This window comes from Bos taurus, chromosome 7 (genome assembly GCF_002263795.3).
Source record: "Bos taurus isolate L1 Dominette 01449 registration number 42190680 breed Hereford chromosome 7, ARS-UCD2.0, whole genome shotgun sequence".
NCBI classification, from domain to species: Eukaryota; Metazoa; Chordata; class Mammalia; order Artiodactyla; family Bovidae; genus Bos; species Bos taurus.
In genome coordinates, this window is record NC_037334.1 from 22,882,832 (window position 1) to 22,900,394 (window position 17,563).

The following is a 17,563-nucleotide window of genomic DNA, read 5'->3' on the forward strand; positions in this document are numbered from 1 at the left end:
CTTTGTTTCTGCTCTTAGTAAAGCGTTGAGTTTCTCACCATTAAGTGTGGTGCTAGCTGTTGGTGTTTTGTCCGATAGTTGTTACCAAGTTGAGAAAGTTCCCCCCTATTTCTTGCTTATTGAGAGTTTTATCATGAATGGGTGTTGCATACAGAATGGAAAGGAAGAAATAAAACTACCAGTTTTTGTGTGTAGAGGGATCTACAAACTTAACTAGTAAAATTTAAAGTATATCATGGTCACAGGATATAAAATCAATATATAAAAACTAATTGTATTTCTTTATGCTAGCAGTGAATAAGATTTAAAATGAAGTTAAGAAAATAATGTATTCAGAATAACCTCAAAAATATTAAGAAATAATTTAACAATTTTTAAAAGTAAAAAACTTATACACTGAAAAATGTAAAATGTTAATAAGTGAAATTAAAGACAATGTAAATATATGTAGAAACAATCCATGTTCATACCCAGGAAGATGCAGTATTGTTAAGTGCACGTCTCCTCGTATTAATCTGTAGATACAAAATATTCTTGGAATTCCAGTTTCTGCTAGGCCATGTAAGAATCTTGGAAATTGCCACTGTGTTCTAATAACAACTATTAGGTTGGTTTAAGAGTAATTGCAATTGCATTGTTGAATATTACCATTTGAAATTGGAGTACATTCTTAAATAAATGTGGTTATGTTAAACATCAATTTAATGTGCATTTCTCACTTTTTTTTTTTGCTGATGGCTTAGTAGATAGTGTTAGTTGCTCAGCCGTGTCTGACTCTTTGTGGCCCCATGAACTGTAGCCCACCAGGCTCCTCTATCCATGGAATTCTCCAGGCAAGAATACTGGAGTGGGTTGCCATTCCCTTTTCCAGGAGATCTTCCCGACCCAGGTGTCGAACCTGGGTCTCCTGCATTGCTGACAGATGTTTTGCCATCTGAGCCACCAGGGAAGCTAATGACTTATTACTTGCTACTTATAATATTTGAACTATATATAGGAATAAACAAACTTATTTCTCATTGGCAAAAATGTGTTGATTATAATGGTTCCTATTTTGATTAACAAAAGATCAATTAACAAATTGATCCTAGTTATAATGATTTAAAATTCATGGTCCAAAACCGCAGTTACTTTTGTACCAACCTAATACAAAACTGAATAGACTGAAAAATAAATAACTTTTCTTAGGTCCAGAAGGGAAGTGAGGTAACAAGGGAAACTGCTGTCCCCAAATTAAAGAGAATGACAGATGAATACAAAAAAATCAAAACTTAGAGCAACAGTCTCTGAGGCAGCTAATGTCAGTGTAGGAAAATTGAACTGTAATTGATGAACTTCTGGAGACTCAGTGTGGACTACTCTCAGAGTTTAAAAAAAAAAAAAAATCAGGCAAGACCAAGTCATTGAAAGAACCTCCACCCTTTTTTGCGTTTTACCTCATAGATCTCAAACAGGTTCTCATAGATCTCAAACAGGTTCTCATAGTGAATAATAGAGAAAAAGCCCTTTGTGCTTCTGTCAGAGGGGAGGAAAAAGGAAACATTTTGAAACATGCTACAGCTTTCTTAAGAATGTCTGCCTTTCAGATCAGATTAGTCGCTCAGTCGTGTCCAACTCTTTGCGACCCCATGAATTGCGGCACGCCAGGCCTCCCTGTCCATCACCAACTCCTGGAGTTCACTGAGACTCACGTCCATCGAGTCAGTGATGCCATCCAGCCATCTTATCCTCTGTCGTCCCCTTCTCCTCCTGCCCCCAATCCCTCGCAGCGTCAGAGTCTTTTCCAATGAGTCAACTCTTCACATGAGGTGGCCAAAGTACTGGAGCTTCAGCTTTAGCATCATTCCTTCCAAAGAACACCCAGGGCTGATCTCCTTCAGAATGGACTGGTTGGATCTCATTGCAGTCCAAGGGACTCTCAAGAGTCTTCTCCAACACCACAGTTCAAAAGCATCAATTCTTCAGCGCTCAGCCTTCTTCACAGTCCAACTCTCACATCCATACATGACCACAGGAAAAACCATAGCCTTGACTAGACGAACCTTTGTTGGCAAAGTAATGTCTGCTTTTGAATATGCTATCTAGGTTGGTCATAACTTTCCTTCCAAGGAGTAAGCATCTTTTAATTCATGGCTGCAGTCACCATCTGTAGTGATTTTGGAGCCCAGAAAAATAGTCTGACACTGTTTCCACTGTTTCCGCATGCCTTTAGGAGAAACTATTCCATTAGAGCCTAGACGTGCAGAAAGGTAAATAACTCAGCTGTATACTCCGGTACTCCCCTGGAAAACCCCATGGACGGAGGAGCCTGGTAGGGTGCAGTCCGTTGGGTCACGAAGAGTTGGACATGACTGAGTGACTTTACTTTCACTTTTCACTTTCATGCATTGGAAAAGGAAATGGCAACCCACTCCAGTGTTCTTGCCTGGAGAATCCCAGGGACAGGGGAGCCTGGTGGGCTGCCGTCTATGGGGTTGCACAGAGTCGGACACGACTGAAGCAACTTAGCAGCAGCAGCCTGTACTCTTGCCTGGAAAATCCCATGGATGAAGGAGCCTGGTGGGCTGCAGTCCATGGGGTCGCTAAGAGTCGGACACGACTGAAGTGACTTAGCAGCAGCAGCAGCCTACTCTAGCAATGCTGTCCCACCTAAAAGGAGAACAACAGAGAAACATGTGAAATTCAGTCCACTGGCAAAGACTCACTAGAAGAGACATAATCTTAGAACTATAATGTACTTCCCCTCCTATCACACCTTACTAGCATATTACTAAAGGTATATTTGTAAGTAGTTCCTTTTATCCATTACATCATTTCTCACTAGCAAGAAAAAATTACAAGGGTTTCTAAAGGGTAAAAAACAGTTGGAAGAGACAGAGCAAACATAGGAACCAGATTCAAATATGGTAGAGATGTATAAAAAGAACTACACAACATAACCAAATGGGATTTAACTTAGGTACACAAGGCTGGTTCAGTAATCAAAAACAACTAATGTAATCCTTCACACCAGCAGTAATGGCTGATATCTCAAAACTCTACTCTCAATAAGTGATATAACTGCTATAATGAAAAATTAATAAAGCTTAAGTCTATCAGCCACTTTGATTTAATGGTTTTTTCAGACTTACATCTTTATGCAAGATAGAGCTTATTTTAGACCATAAAACAAGTCTCAGTAAGTTAAAAAGGATTGAAATCATACAGAGTTTGTCCTCTTAAGTGTATTGGAATTGAATTGTAAATGGATACCAGAGAAAAATGTGGGAATTGAAACAGTGCCTTTGAAAATGACCTATAATTTGAGGAAGAGTGATAACAGAAATTAGAAAGTATTTTGATGAATGAAAATGAACACACATCACAATTTATGGAATTCAGCTGAAGGCCCTTAGAGGGAAAGTCTTAGTACTTTTATGGTCTCAATTCAACCATCTTAAGTTTTTCCAGCTTAAGAATAATAAAGTAAACTCAAAGTGAACAGAAGTTTGAGTGGAGATCAGTGAAAAAACAGAAAAATAGTAGAGAAAAATCAATGAAACGAAAAGTTCTTTGAAAAGATCTATAAAATTGTTATACCTTGAGATAGATTGCCCTTTTAAAATAGAGAATACACAGATTATCAATATTAGGTATTGAAAAAGGGGATATTACTATCTTACAGAAATTAAAAGTATTCTTAGGGAAGTTTATCAGCCAGTTTATACTAATAAATTGAACAAATCTTAAAAAGACATACACTGGCAACTTCCCTGGCAGTCCAGTGGTTGGGTCTCTGAGCCTCCAGTGCAAGGGGTGGAGAACTAATCTCTGTCTGTCTGGAAACTAAGATCCCACAAGCTGCATGGGAAAAGAAAAAAAGATATATATTAATATAAATACACTCAAAAACAATTAGGAATTCTAATATCCTTTAAAAAGTAAATTAGTTATTATATATATTCCCATAAGGAAATGCATAGGCCTAGATGGCTTTACTGCTAAGCATTTTTCAGATATTTCAGTTAATTTTGGTTGTTCAGTTGTGTTCGTCCCTGCAACCCCATGGACTGCAGCACGCCAGGCTTCCCTGTCCATCACCAGCTCCCGGACTTTGCTCAAACTCATGTCCATCGAGCCAGTGATGCCATCCAACCATCTCATCCTCTGTCGTCCCCTTCTCCTCCTGCCTTCAGTCTTTCCCAGCATCAGGGTCTTTTCCAGTGAGTCAGTTCTTTGCATCAGGTGGCCAAAGTATTGGAGTTTCAGCTTCAGCATCAATCCTTTCATTGAATATTCATAACTGATCTCCTTTAGGATGGATTGGTTGGATCTCCTTGCAGTCCAAGGGACTCTCAAGAGTCTTCTCCAACACCACAGTTCAAAAGCATCAATTCTTCAGCACTCAACCTTCCTTTAGTCCAGCTTTCACATCCAAACATGACTACTGGAAAAACCATAGTTTTGACTAGACGCACCTTTGTTGGCAAAGTGAATGTCTCTGCTTTTTAATATGCTGTCTTGGTTGGTCATAGCTTTTCTTCCAAGGAACAAATGTATTTTAATTTCATAGCTGAAGTTACCATCTGCAGTGATTTTGGAGCCCCAAAAAATAAAGTTCGCCACTGTTTCCACTGTTTGCCCATCTATTTGCCATGAAGTGATGGGACCGCATGCCATGATCTTAGTTTTCTGAATGTTGAGTTTTAAGCCAACTTTTTCACTCTCCTCTTTCACTTTCATCAAGAGGCTCTTTAGTTCTTCTTCACTTTCTGCCATAAGGGTGGTGTCATCTGCATATCTGAGGTTATTGATATTTCTCCCAGCAATCTTGATTCCAGGTTGATTCAGTCTTAATTCTCAGAGCCAGTGGAATCTGAGAGCCACCCTGTTCACCAGCGCTTCCCTGTGGAGAGGCTAGGGGAGCATGGGGCCCTCAGCAGCAGAGGTGGGAAGACCCAAGGGTGGGTAGGAGACCTCTTAGCCGGAGGACAAGGACCATGTGGGCCACCCCGACCCTAATCTACACCATTAGTACCAACTCACCCTCTCGGGACAGCCAGAGGCTCTACCAGCGAGCAAAGCTGGAAATGGACCTTGAATGCTCACGCCAGCTCGGCCCCACAGATAAATGTTTAATGAAGCATTATTATTAACATTAACACATACGTAAAGTCTTTTGAGAAATGGAAGAAGGAACTTTTCAATCTCCTTTATGAATATAGTATTATCATGATGATGTACTATTCTAAGAAAACTGCAATTATTTCTCCTGAACATACCTATAGAAATTAACAAAATAATAGCAGACCAAATCCATGAATATATTAGAAGAATTAGACATTTGTGATCAGGTTGGGTTTATCCTAGGAATGCAAGGAAGTTTAAAATCCATAAAACAATTAATGTAGTATTCTCCATTAGTAAAAGAGTGGACAGAAGCTACATGATCCTTTCAGTAAGCAGAAAAAAAATATTTGATAAAACTCGTTCATGATAAGATTTTTAAAATTTAGCTATATGGAAGGAAACTTCCTCAGTAACCCTTGTCTAGGACATGTACAAAAATTCTGTGCTGTGAGAAGTTTTTAATTTCCATTTTTTCATTTATATCTCTGATCCATTTCTCATTTTTGATTATGGTATTAAAATCTTCCTTTTTTCTGTATCGATATGTCGTTGTTCTGTCACTACTTGTAGATAATATCTTTCCCCTCATTGAATTTCCTTGGCACTTTCGTCAAAAATCAATTGAACATATATGTGTGGGTCTGATTTTGTTCCCTCGGTCCTGTTTTATTGATCTATAAATTAATCTGATGCCATACTGTCTTGAGTATTCTAGCTTTATAAAATTACCATGAAATATAAAATAAATATTCCGTCTTCTTGTTTTCCAAAATTGGTTTAATTATTTTAGATCTTTTACATTTCTCTGTAAATTTTATAATCATCATGTCAGTGTCTCTAAGGCAACTTGTTGATTACATTGAATTTGTAGAACATTTCCACCCATAAATGAGGTATATCTTATTTAGGATATCGTAATTTTCTTGTCAGTGTTTTATAGTTTTTTTAGTTGGCAGTTTTATGGAGGTTTTGTGCATGTTTTTATAAACTTATCTCAAGTATTCTGTGTTTTCATTCTACCTTTAATGGAATTAAATTTTTTTTCCAGATTGTTCATTGATAATATACAATAAAAGCATTGATTTTTGAATGTTGAGCTTGAATCCTTCAATCTTGGTAAATTCACTTGTCCTTTCTTTAAAAAAAAAAAAATTGTCTGTACCAATTTAATCTGTGCCACGCTGCTTGTAGTCAGCTTCTTAGTTCCTTGACCAGGGATCAAACCTAGGCCACATCAGTGAAAGCCCTGAGCGCTAACCACTGGGCTGGAATTACCTGGAAACAGAATGTATAGAATTTACTTAATGTACAGTCATGTCATCTCCAGTGCAGCTTTTCTCATGCCTTTCTTGTATAAGTTATTGTTCTAGGAATTCAAATAGTTGGAGTATGTTTCTTTACCTCAGTACTTTAGCTGATAAATTCAGAAGGAATGATACAATTATAAAATGGCTTTTTCAGTAGCCCCTAATAACACTTGAGGTCTGGTCACCAATCAAAAAAGGATACTAAATCTAATAGATGGAAAATTGATAGGAGGATTTATAGTATTGTGAGCATATCAAATTGACAGTGTGTGAAACCACTCACCGTTGTTAACACTACTAAAAACTGGTACAACCAGACATGTGTCTACATATGTGATGTGGTAGAATATTCCACTAGGTCTTTAAAAAAAAAAAAAAAGCTTCTGTTTCTCTGTTGAATTCATGTTTATCTCACTTTCTTAAACATTTGGAGCATACTTAAAAATAGCTGTTTCAGTGTTGTCTGTTGATTCTCTCACTGCTGACAACTGTAGATTTGTTTTTATAGGTTGGTTTTTCTTTGGCTATGGATCATATAGTCCTCTTTGCACGGTATTTTTTTGTTTTACTGGATGTCAGATTTCTATGTTGCTGTATTTCACCTTTTGGTGTATTTCTTTAGAGTAGTATTAGGCTTTCTTCTGACATGTAGTTCACTTAATTGGAATCTATTTTAAGTCTTTAATATTTGTTTGAGTGAGTCTAGCACTTCTTTGCTGCTGCTGCTGCTGCTGCATCGCTTTAGTCGTGTCCCACTCTGTGTGACCCCATAGACGGCAGCCCACCAGGCTTCCCGTCCCTGGGATTCTCCAGGCAAGAACACTGGAATGGGTAGCCATTGCCTTCTCCAATGCATGAATGTGAAAGGTGAAAGTGAAGTCGCTCAGTCGTGTCAGACTGTAGGGACCCCATGGTCTGCAGCCCACCGGGCTCCTCCGTCCATGGGACTTTCCAGGCAAAAGTACTTCTTTAGTGTAGACTAATTTATCACATTGCAAAGGAAATCAATTTCTGACGATCCTACCCAATGTCCTGTGTATTATGTGGTCTTTCCACATAATACAAGTTATGTAGAATACGTAATACAGACTCGTGACCCTCTGAGCCACCAGGAAGCCCAGGCTTTCCACACCCCAAATCTATCTTTGTCTTTTCAATTCAGTGACACTGGCAGACTCTGCTAGGTTTCTCCCTTTTTGCATTGTGGCCTGGAGATTACCTGTACTTAGTAAAATTGGGATGTTGTAAGGGTAATCTTGGGTTTTTAATTTCCTCTCTAAAGCATCCATATACATGTCCTACCTACTTTCCAAAATCTTGAAACCGTTGTTTAATGTGTTTTGTCTGATTTTCCATTTTTTGTTGTTGTTTTTTTTTTCATGTAGGAGAGTAAATCTATTCCCTGTTATTCCATCTTTAAAGTAGCCTTTTACATATTTGCTTTCATTGTTTTATGTATTACATAAGGTAGGGATTTTGGTGGGAGGAAGAACAACAAGAAAAAAATACAGGCTATTGCTTAAGAAAAAACAGCAGTGATTTTTTTGTTATGTTAAAAAGTAAGTTCATTTGGATTTTGATTAGGATTTTGTTATAAACTAATATTTGTATATAATCATATACTTTGTGGAAAGTTGACATTTTTATAATAGCTTCCTTGTAAGTATATGCTATATCACTTCTTTTATTAAGCCCTATTTTCAATTCATCAATAAAATTGTATAGTTTTTTTATAAGTGATTTCTGTATTTCCTTATTAAGTTTGTATTTTGGTATTTATAGTTTTGCTTGCATTGTTAGTGGAGTTTTAAAGTTATTTTTTATAGTGTTTTATTTATATATTTTATAATTAACCATGGTACTTAATTTCCATTTTATAGTATTTTAGATTGCTTTTGTTTCATGTTAAATATGTTATCCTTTTGTGTGTCTAGTATTTTTTTATAACCCACCTTTTAAAAAATTCAGTTCATCTTTTAAAATGAAAATACCAGTATTTTCTTTATGCGTGCTTCTTTTGATTTACGTAGAAATCTTTCTTCCAGACAAATACATAAAAACTCAAATTTTCTTTGAGTAGTGCTGCAGTTTTTATTTTTTCCAAAGAGCTATCTAGGGGCTTTAACCCTAATTTTTTTTTTAATGAATCACTTCTGTATCTTACTTCATTTTTTAATATATTCAAGTGATAATATCTTGAAAGTTTTTATGTCTGTTATATCAGTTTCAAAAATTTGTTTTTTTAAAAAAATATTCCGTAATTTTAGTGTTACTCTTCAGTAGGTGTAGTTTTAGGACTTCCCTGGTGGCTCAGTGGTAAAGAATCGGTCTGTAATGTAGGAGACCCAGGTTCAGTTCCTGGGTTGGGAAGATCCCCTGGAGGAGGGCATGGCAACCCACTCCAGTGTTCTTGCCTGGAGAATCCCCATGGACAGGGGAGCCTGGTGGGCTATAGTTCATGGAGTCGCAGAGTCAGACATGACTGAGTGACTAAGCAGCAGCAGCAAGTGTGGTTTTTCTTTAATTCAACACATACTAATAGATGTTCAAAATTTGAGATTAGGTAGATATCTTTTATAATCAGTTTTAGAGACTAGTTGAAGGCAGAATTTTTAAAATAATTATCACACTGTATTGAGGCCACATATCTGGGCAAGTAAAAGAAGGGGTTTTTTTGTTTGTTTTTAAGAAAATCTTGAAGCAATAGAATCACAATTTTTTGGTTAACATCTAAGTTTTTTTGGTTCTTTTTTTTTTCTGTATTGATACATTTTATAACCTTTGCTAAAGAAATATTTTTCTGTTTTTATAGTTTTGGTAAGCAGTTTGGAGGAAAAAGAGGATGTGATTGTCTTGTATTAGAGCCTTCAGAAATGATTGTGGTAAGAACTTTAAAAAATGTTGAATTCCTTTTTGTTATGCTTCACTTTCAACTTTAAATGTAGTGATCTTTTAAATACTCAAAAAGGTTCCTTTAATGTGACTTTTTAATGTTTTACTAAGTAGCATCAAACCATATATGTTTATATATACCTAGTTTGATGCATTTTCACCCACTTTGAATATTTTTTCTGATTCTTGAGAGAATTTGAAACATGATGCAGTTATATCTAAAGTATTACCAATTTGGTAACTCCTTTACTACATTCACCAGAAAATTTAAATAAGAGCTCTGAAATGGAACCCTGATTTTCCTATTCGATATAGGTAATAATCTTTGAGCATCTGTGTTCTGTACCCTGGACTTGAGAGAAAGAGATAGAAAAAAAGAGACACAATTATATCCAAATAAATGGTTTACATTTTAATATTTTATTTTAAGAGTGTATTTAAGGATTAGTTCTTTACTTTAAAGCTAGGTAGTTGATTTAACTTTAGAAAATAAGACTTTTTTCCCTCAGCATTTGAAGAATCCAGAACACAGCTCTCTTTTACCTTGTTCTGAGATGACCTGACTAGAAAACAGCTAATATTGAATGGATGCTTTGTCCTGCTAGCATCTCATGTAGATGATCATGTCATCTGATTTGATTTAAACTATTGAGAAACAAGGCTGAATTCTTAATGTAGCCTTTTAATATCAGGGCTCAAAACTAAACTACTTTTTTATTTCATAGTGTTATAGTCAGATTGACATCTTCAGGTAGATTCTGTGATCTCTTTGCCAAATTGGATCATCTACGTTGTCATGAGCTTAGTGTCCTAAATTTCATATAAGCAACTGGATTTTAAGCTCCTAAAAGGCTGAGATCAGTTTTTATTCTGTTTGTGTCTTTGATAGTATTGCACAGTACTTCCCACATAGTAAATAAATATTCAGTAAATTTTATTGGTTCTCAAGTTTGTTCAAGGCTTAGACTATATATTGTATTATGTTTATTTTCTTTAAGTGTTGGTATACATGGCATATCTATTAAGGCCTCAGAACTCTTTCTTTTAAATGAGTGCATTGAGAGACACGGCAGGAAAACTGCTTCAGGCGGTAGGGTTTTCTTGTTTATTTGTGATGTGTATTTCTCATGCTTTATGGGAAAAGAATGGTGCTTTTGCCATAGTGTTTTCATATGCAGTTGACCCTTAGACAGCAAGGATTTGAACTGCTCAGTCCACTTATGCAGGTATTTTTCAGTAGTAAATTCTGCAATACTACAGTCTGGTTGGTTGAATCCACGTATACAGAGGACAGACTATAAGTTATATCTGGATTAAGCAACACCTTGTGCATACTTTTGTTTTATTGTGGTAAAATACACTTAGGATGAAATTTACTATCTTAGCCATTTTTAAATGTAGAGTTCAATTTATTAATTATTAAATTTATAGCTATCGATTTTCATTTTGAATTAAAGGGAAGAATTGTTCTTGTCTTGCCCCAAGCTTGGAGTTAACCTTTTCTGTGAGGAGATCTGCTTGCTTTTAGTGGAAAGCAGTATTTAGAAGCCAAGATCTGGCAGCTGATTGTTTCCATTGCTTCAGGTGCCTCAGTGCTTGTAAGGCCTTTCAGTGAACAGAGCTAGAAAATATACATCTGAGTGTATATATATACACACACATACATACACACTTACATATACACCTTTGTATTTATTTCTTTTATATATATCTATCTATAAAACCTAGAGTTAATTCTCATATTCTCTTTTATTTGTACCTTCTTTCACTAAATGGTGAGAAACTTCGTCTCCATTATCATCAAAATATTTACTTAAGACAGTTTTAAAATTGCTTACTCATAACAGTGTAGAAAGCACCACTAGCTAGAGTATTAACATATACATATACACTTATTTTGGAGAAGGCAATGGCACCCCACTCCAGTACTCTTGCCTGGAAAATCCCATGGGTGGGGGAGCCTGGTAGACTGCAGTCCTTGGGGTTGCTAAGAGTAGGACACAACTGAGCAACTTCACTTTCACTTTTCACTTTCATTCATTGGAGAAGGAAATGGCAGCCTACTCCAGTGTTCTTGCCTGGAGAATCCCAGGGGCAGGAGAGCCTGGTGGGCTGCCATCTATGGGGTCGCACAGAGTCGGACATGACTGAAGCAACCTAGCAGTAGCAGCATACACTTATTTTAAGTGTACAATTTATTGATATTACAAATGTATACCATTTATAACCTATCTCTCTATCAAAATATAAAATATTTGCATCACCTACCTTACAAAGTAAGGAAATATTCAGAGAATTATAGGGGTCTTGCAGAAGGACAGAGAAAGGCCAGTGGAAGAACTAGATTAAAGGATCTCCCTTTGGCCAAATATGGGACTACGTGAGAATCCAAATAAAAATGTGTAGTAATTGATGGTACCCTCCTGTATAATAAAGAATTTATAAATTCTAATATGAATGAATGAAAAGGAGAATTTCTTCCTGATAGTCAAATGCCAACTAATAAGTCTTTAAGGAATGATTAAGTTAGAAAATAATTAATGATGCTAAAACTTGGGACTAATGTTCGTTGAGAAATGGGGTACTTACATAATCTCATTTTATCTCCCCACAAATCATTTATGAAGGGAAAAATTACCAAATTTTTGATGGGGAAACAGAAGGATACGATACCACTGTAACAAAAATTGTTGCTACTGCCATCAGTATAGGCATAACGTGATACCATACTACTTCTGGTACAGTGCACTGAAGAGGGCAGAATATCACCTCTGAGAAATATGCCTGCTGGAAGTGCATGCCTGAACCTGATCATTAAGAAATATCAGACAGACCAAAAAGACATTATTCAAATTGTTGGCTTATATTCTTCAAATATCCCAGTGTCAAGAAACATCACAGAAAGACTGAAAAACTGTTTCATGTTAAAGGAGTAAAAAAGATATAACTAAATGGAATGCTTTTTATCTTGCATTAAATCTTGGAGGCAGGAGAGGGTCATAACTATAAATGATGATGTTGGCACAGTTGAGCTTTGAACTTGGACTGTGGTCAGTTTGGCACCAGTTTCATGGGTGACAATTTTTCCAGCCCATTGGGCTGGGTGGTGATGGTTTTGAGATTATTCAAACTATTACATTTATTGTACATTTTATTTCTCTTAATATTACTACATCATCTCCACCTCAGATCATCAGGCATTAGATCCCAGAGGTTGGGGATACCTGGGTTAGATACTATTGAATTTCCTGTTTTTGATTATTTTTGGGGGGTTGTGTAAGATAAAGTCTTTGTTCTAAGGAAATACATGTTGACACATTTTAAGGTCAAGAATCACTTTCTCTTCAATTTATACTCAGTGTTTCAGAAAAAGAAAAAGTATGTGCATATATACAATTTTAAAAATCACCCAAAAAGTCACATGAACTGTATATATTTATGATTGGTAATTTTTAAATTCCATAACTCTATCATATTGATGAGCAGCATAGGTAAAAATTCATTATGAGTAATAGGAGAAAATAACCTAAAATAATATTAGGATTTTTCTTTCTGAAGTTTTTGAGGATTTTATTTTCATTCCACCATTTGATGAATCTTAATTTTTTTTTTTTTTTTTTTTAGTTTTTCACTACTGTTACATCCTTTGAAATACAAAATTGTACTTAGCATTTTGTAACAGTACAGATCTTTGATACCTCAGTGTATCTTTTACGTGAAATTATTTACAGGTTCATAAAAATGCTTGGTCCCAGTGTGTACTTGGACAAGTATGTACATATGTATTTGGTCTGAGTATACATAAGTAACATGTTTACTACTTTGACAAGTTCTATCAAATGGTTTTATTATGTATGTATTTCTGTATGTATTTCTACAAATGTCATGAGTAACCACTGGTGATGGGGAATGCCTGTTTCTGAACACCTTCCTTGTTACCTGATAGGTTAGTCATCTCAATCTGATACATAATAATGAAATCTTATTTTAATTTTTGCATATTTTCATATGCTTTATGGAAGGCTTATTTTTATTATCCATGTCTCTTGCCAGTTTTTCTACTTGGATTACTCTTTATTTGTGTTCAAAAGAACTTTTTATTACTATATAAATGAACACTTTTGTTATAAGAGGTTATCATTTTATAGCTAGTCTAAAGTGAATTTTGCTCCTTGAAGAGGTTCTCTCAGGGTTACTTGAGATGCTGTCTCCCGGGCTTGAAGTCCTAAAAAATTCCTACCAAGTAAAACATAACTCTCAAAAAATTAAAGTGAATTTTGTGTCTATTACAATTTTTTTTTAATCTATTGAGTTTTTTTCCTCTTAACAACTTTTTGGTTTGAAGTCATACTAGAAAGACCTGATGACAGGATTATTGAAGTTTTAAAATCTGTAATACTTTATTGAATTTTAACAGTTCATTGTTTTAATTAAACTTTTAAATCTTACTTCTTCTGGGCAGCTAAAGACAGTGGTAAACACTTAACTACCTGTCTCCAAATATTTCCTCCAAAAACAATGTAGTACTAAAAGTAGGGTGTAAGAAATCTTTTCACAAATCATGCTCACAACACAAGTTGAAAACAGAGGATGCTCAAACTTGAAAATAGTTGTAAATATAAAGAGAGAAATCACCAGTTCCCAGCTTGTTATCTCTCACACTTCATCTCTACTCCAACCCTTCAGCAATAAAGCAACCCTTTATGATGAGTAAAGGCCAACCATCCAGATCTATAGAAAACTCAGAAAATGGAAGCTAGCAAATGGAGAAATGGTTGGCCTACACTGCAAGAAGACTAATTCTGTACTAAGTGTAAAATATGTGTGTACATATGCATATGCTACAACAGAAACTACGTTATTTAAATTTATGAGTAATTGCAGAATAGTCACCTACATGCAGAATTCAGGATTAAGACAAAAGGTTTTAAAAAGGGAACAAGCTCCCTTTGGCATTTAAGTGCTAAAAGAAGCACGTGGGTAAATTTTAGTCCTGCAGGCTGAAGTGAACACAAAATCAGGTTTTGCAACCTCTCCTTCCACTAGCAAAATGAAAAAAAAAAAAATAGCTTAAAACATCTGTCCTTCAAAGTATTTGACAAAAGTGAGTGTGCTTAGTCACTCAGTCATGTCTGACTCTTTGTGACCCCATGGACTATACAGTCCATGGAATTCTCCAGGCCAGAATACTGGAGGTGGGTAGCCTTTCCCTTCTTCAGGGGATCTTCCTAATCCAGGGATGGAACCCAGGTCTTCTGCATTGCAGGTGGATTCCTTACTAGCTGAGCCATAAGGGAAGCCCAAGAATACTGGAGTGGGTAGCCTATCCCTTCTGCAGCAGATCTTCCCAACCAAGGAATCAAACCAGGATCTCCTGCATTGCAGGCAGATTCTTTACCAACGAGCTATCAAGAAAGCCCATTTGACAAAAGAGGTGCTGTTAAATGAGGGATTTCGTAAGACATCCTAGTATCACAAAAAGGTAAAAAAGGAAGCTTGACAAATCTATGTATCGATATTATAAAAATGATAATTCTTACATGTCAGCTAAGGAAAAGTTTCTCCCCATCCTAGTCATGCAGATGAAAAGTGTGGCTGCACTCCAGACAGAATTAAATATATTCAGTCAACTATTTGAGGATATTGAAAACAAAAAGCATGTAAAATCAGAAATTTAAAAACCAAGAAAAGAAAATGCACCCCCTCCCCCTCCAAAAAAAGAGTAAAAAGAGTATGAATTTAGTAAGGAATAGATAACAAATCTTTTAGAAAAAAATGAATTATAAGCTTCCCCCAGGGAAAATCAAGTCAAATGAAAATTTAATAAGGTGTATGGAAGAGGGTCAGGAAAGAACCAAGTAAATGAAAATGACACACAGAATAAAGTAAAAGTGTCAGAAATACTGTTACATACTTGAAAGTCACTAAGAGAGCAAATCTTAAACCATCTCACTACAAAAATGGTAACTCTGTGACATGGAGCTGTTAGCTAAAGCTTTGGTGGTAATCACCTTGTAATATGTAAATGTATCAACAGTGTTGTACACTTTAAGCTTATACATTGTTCTGTTAGTCTTAAAACTGGAAAAAAGTGTCAGAAAATAGTGTGAGAAATAATTGTAAGAAATAAAGGAAAAGAATACAAGGATCAAAGGACATTTAAAAGGTTTAAGTACAGAAGTGATTCTAAAATAAAAATACAGGTCTTTCTAGGCACCAAAAAATATTTTTTTTTATTAAAAAGCAAAGAATACCTGTTTCTCAGAGAAATAAGTATAACTACTACTACTACTACTAAGTCACTTCAGTCGTGTCCGACTCTGTGCGACCCCATAGACGGCAGCCCACCAGGCTCCACCATCCCTGGGATTCTCCAGGCAAGAACACTGGAGTGGATTGCCATTTCCTTCTCCAGTGCATGAAAGTGAAAAGTGAGTAAGTATAACAGAATATACCTAAAATGTTATCACCGAATTGAGACTGAAAATAGATTAGTCATACCAATAAATGTGAATGTGCTTAATCCACCTTAAGGCTACACCTTGAAAATTTTAAACCTATCAAACAACTTTCTGTCAAAGGATAAGTGAATACACACTGAATTGATAGAATTTGCAAAATAACCATAGTAAAAATACACTATGTATCAACCTATGGAATACATCTAAAAGTGGTCAGAAACTAAAGGGAATAAAAAGCAGACAATATGAACCAACTCTCAAGAGATCCAAATATTAGAGATAACACATAGACATTTTACCAGAAGATTAGAAGATATAAAATGAAAAAATTAATCCCAAACTCTACAACTTGAAACACAACTGAAAATAAAATCTCAGCTAGGTTAAAGAGAAGGTAAAACTTAGCTGAAAAGATTGACTTAGGGAATTGAATGATAAGCAGGAAGAAGATAAGAGTCACCTCTTTAAACAATAGTGATTTGAACTGGGCAGGTCCATTTACATGTATATTTTTGTTTTGTGCATACTACAGTACTACATGATCCACAGTTGCTTGAATCTGTGGGTGTAAGAGCTAAGGAGACAGAGGACCAGCTGTAAAGTTATACACAGATTTTAAACTGCATGGAGGGTCAAGTGCTACTATGCCCCACAATGCTGAGGGGTCAACTGTATACAGGTCCAAGGAAAAATACAATGGAATATAGGAGAGTTTTGGGGTGTTTTCCCCTCATTTTATTTTCTGGACTTATTTTTTTAAACATTGAAATATAGTTGATTTTACAAATAGTGCTGTATAGCAAAGTGACTCAGTTATACATATATACATTCTTTTTCATATTATTTTCCATTATGGTTTATTATAGAATATTAAATACAGTTCTCTGTTGCCATACAGTAGGACTTTGTTGTTTACCCATTCTCCATATACCAGTTTGTATCTGCTAATCCCTAACTCCCAATTAATCCCTCTCCCATCCCTCTCCCCCTTGGCAACCACCAGTCTAATCTCTATCTGTGATTTTGTTTCTGTCTCATAGATAAGTTTATTTGTGTCAGATTTTAGATTCCATATGTAAGTGATATGGTATTTGTCTTTTTCTTACTGACTTCACTTAGTTTGATAATCTTCAGTTGTATCCACGTTACTGCAAATGGCATTATTTTACTCTTTATGGCTGCATATGTATTCTATTGTGTATATGTACCACATCTTCTTTATTCACTCATTGATGGACATTTAGATTGCTTCCATGTTTTGGCTATTGTATATAGTATTGCTATGAACACAGGGGGATGCATGTATCCTTTGAATTATAGTTTTGTTTGGCTAGATACCCATGAGTGGGAATGCTGGATCATATAGTAATTCTATTTTTAGTTTTCTGAGGAACATCTGTACTGTTTTCCGCAATAGTGTAGGAGGGTTCACTTTTCTCAACACCCTCTCCAGCATTTGTTTATAGTCTTATTTGGCCATTATAGTTTTGATTTGTATTTCTCTAATAATTAGTAGCGTTGAGCATCTTTTCACATGCTTGTTGGCCATCTGTATGTTTTCTTTGGAGAAACGTCTCCAGATCTTTTTTCTGTTGGGTTGTTGTTTGTTGTCAAGTTGTATGACCTGTTTGTATAATTTGGAAATTAAGCCCTTGTAGGTCACATCATTTGCAAATATTTTCTCCCATTCTGTAGGTTGTCTTTTTGTTTTGTTTATGGTTTTCTTTGCTGTGCAAAAGCTTGTTTGATTAGGTCCCAGTTGTTTGTTTTCATTTTTATTTCTATTCCTTGGGA

At 35.6% G+C, this 17,563-nt stretch overlaps 1 protein-coding gene across 6 annotated transcripts in view; it reads left to right on the forward strand.

Annotated features, from left to right (window-relative positions):
• Nucleotides 1-17,563, forward strand: part of RAPGEF6 (Rap guanine nucleotide exchange factor 6) — a 228,779-nt gene that overhangs the window by 56,544 nt on the left and 154,672 nt on the right. For 5 of the 6 annotated variants that reach the window (XM_003586275.6, XM_002688965.7, XM_024995044.2 and 2 more), the window contains one exon: nt 9,229-9,298. The exons of the other annotated variant lie outside the window; for it this stretch is intronic. In XM_003586275.6, the coding sequence (XP_003586323.2) occupies nt 9,229-9,298 (70 nt within the window). The remainder of the gene's footprint in view (nt 1-9,228; nt 9,299-17,563) is intronic. 6 annotated transcript variants of the gene reach the window in all.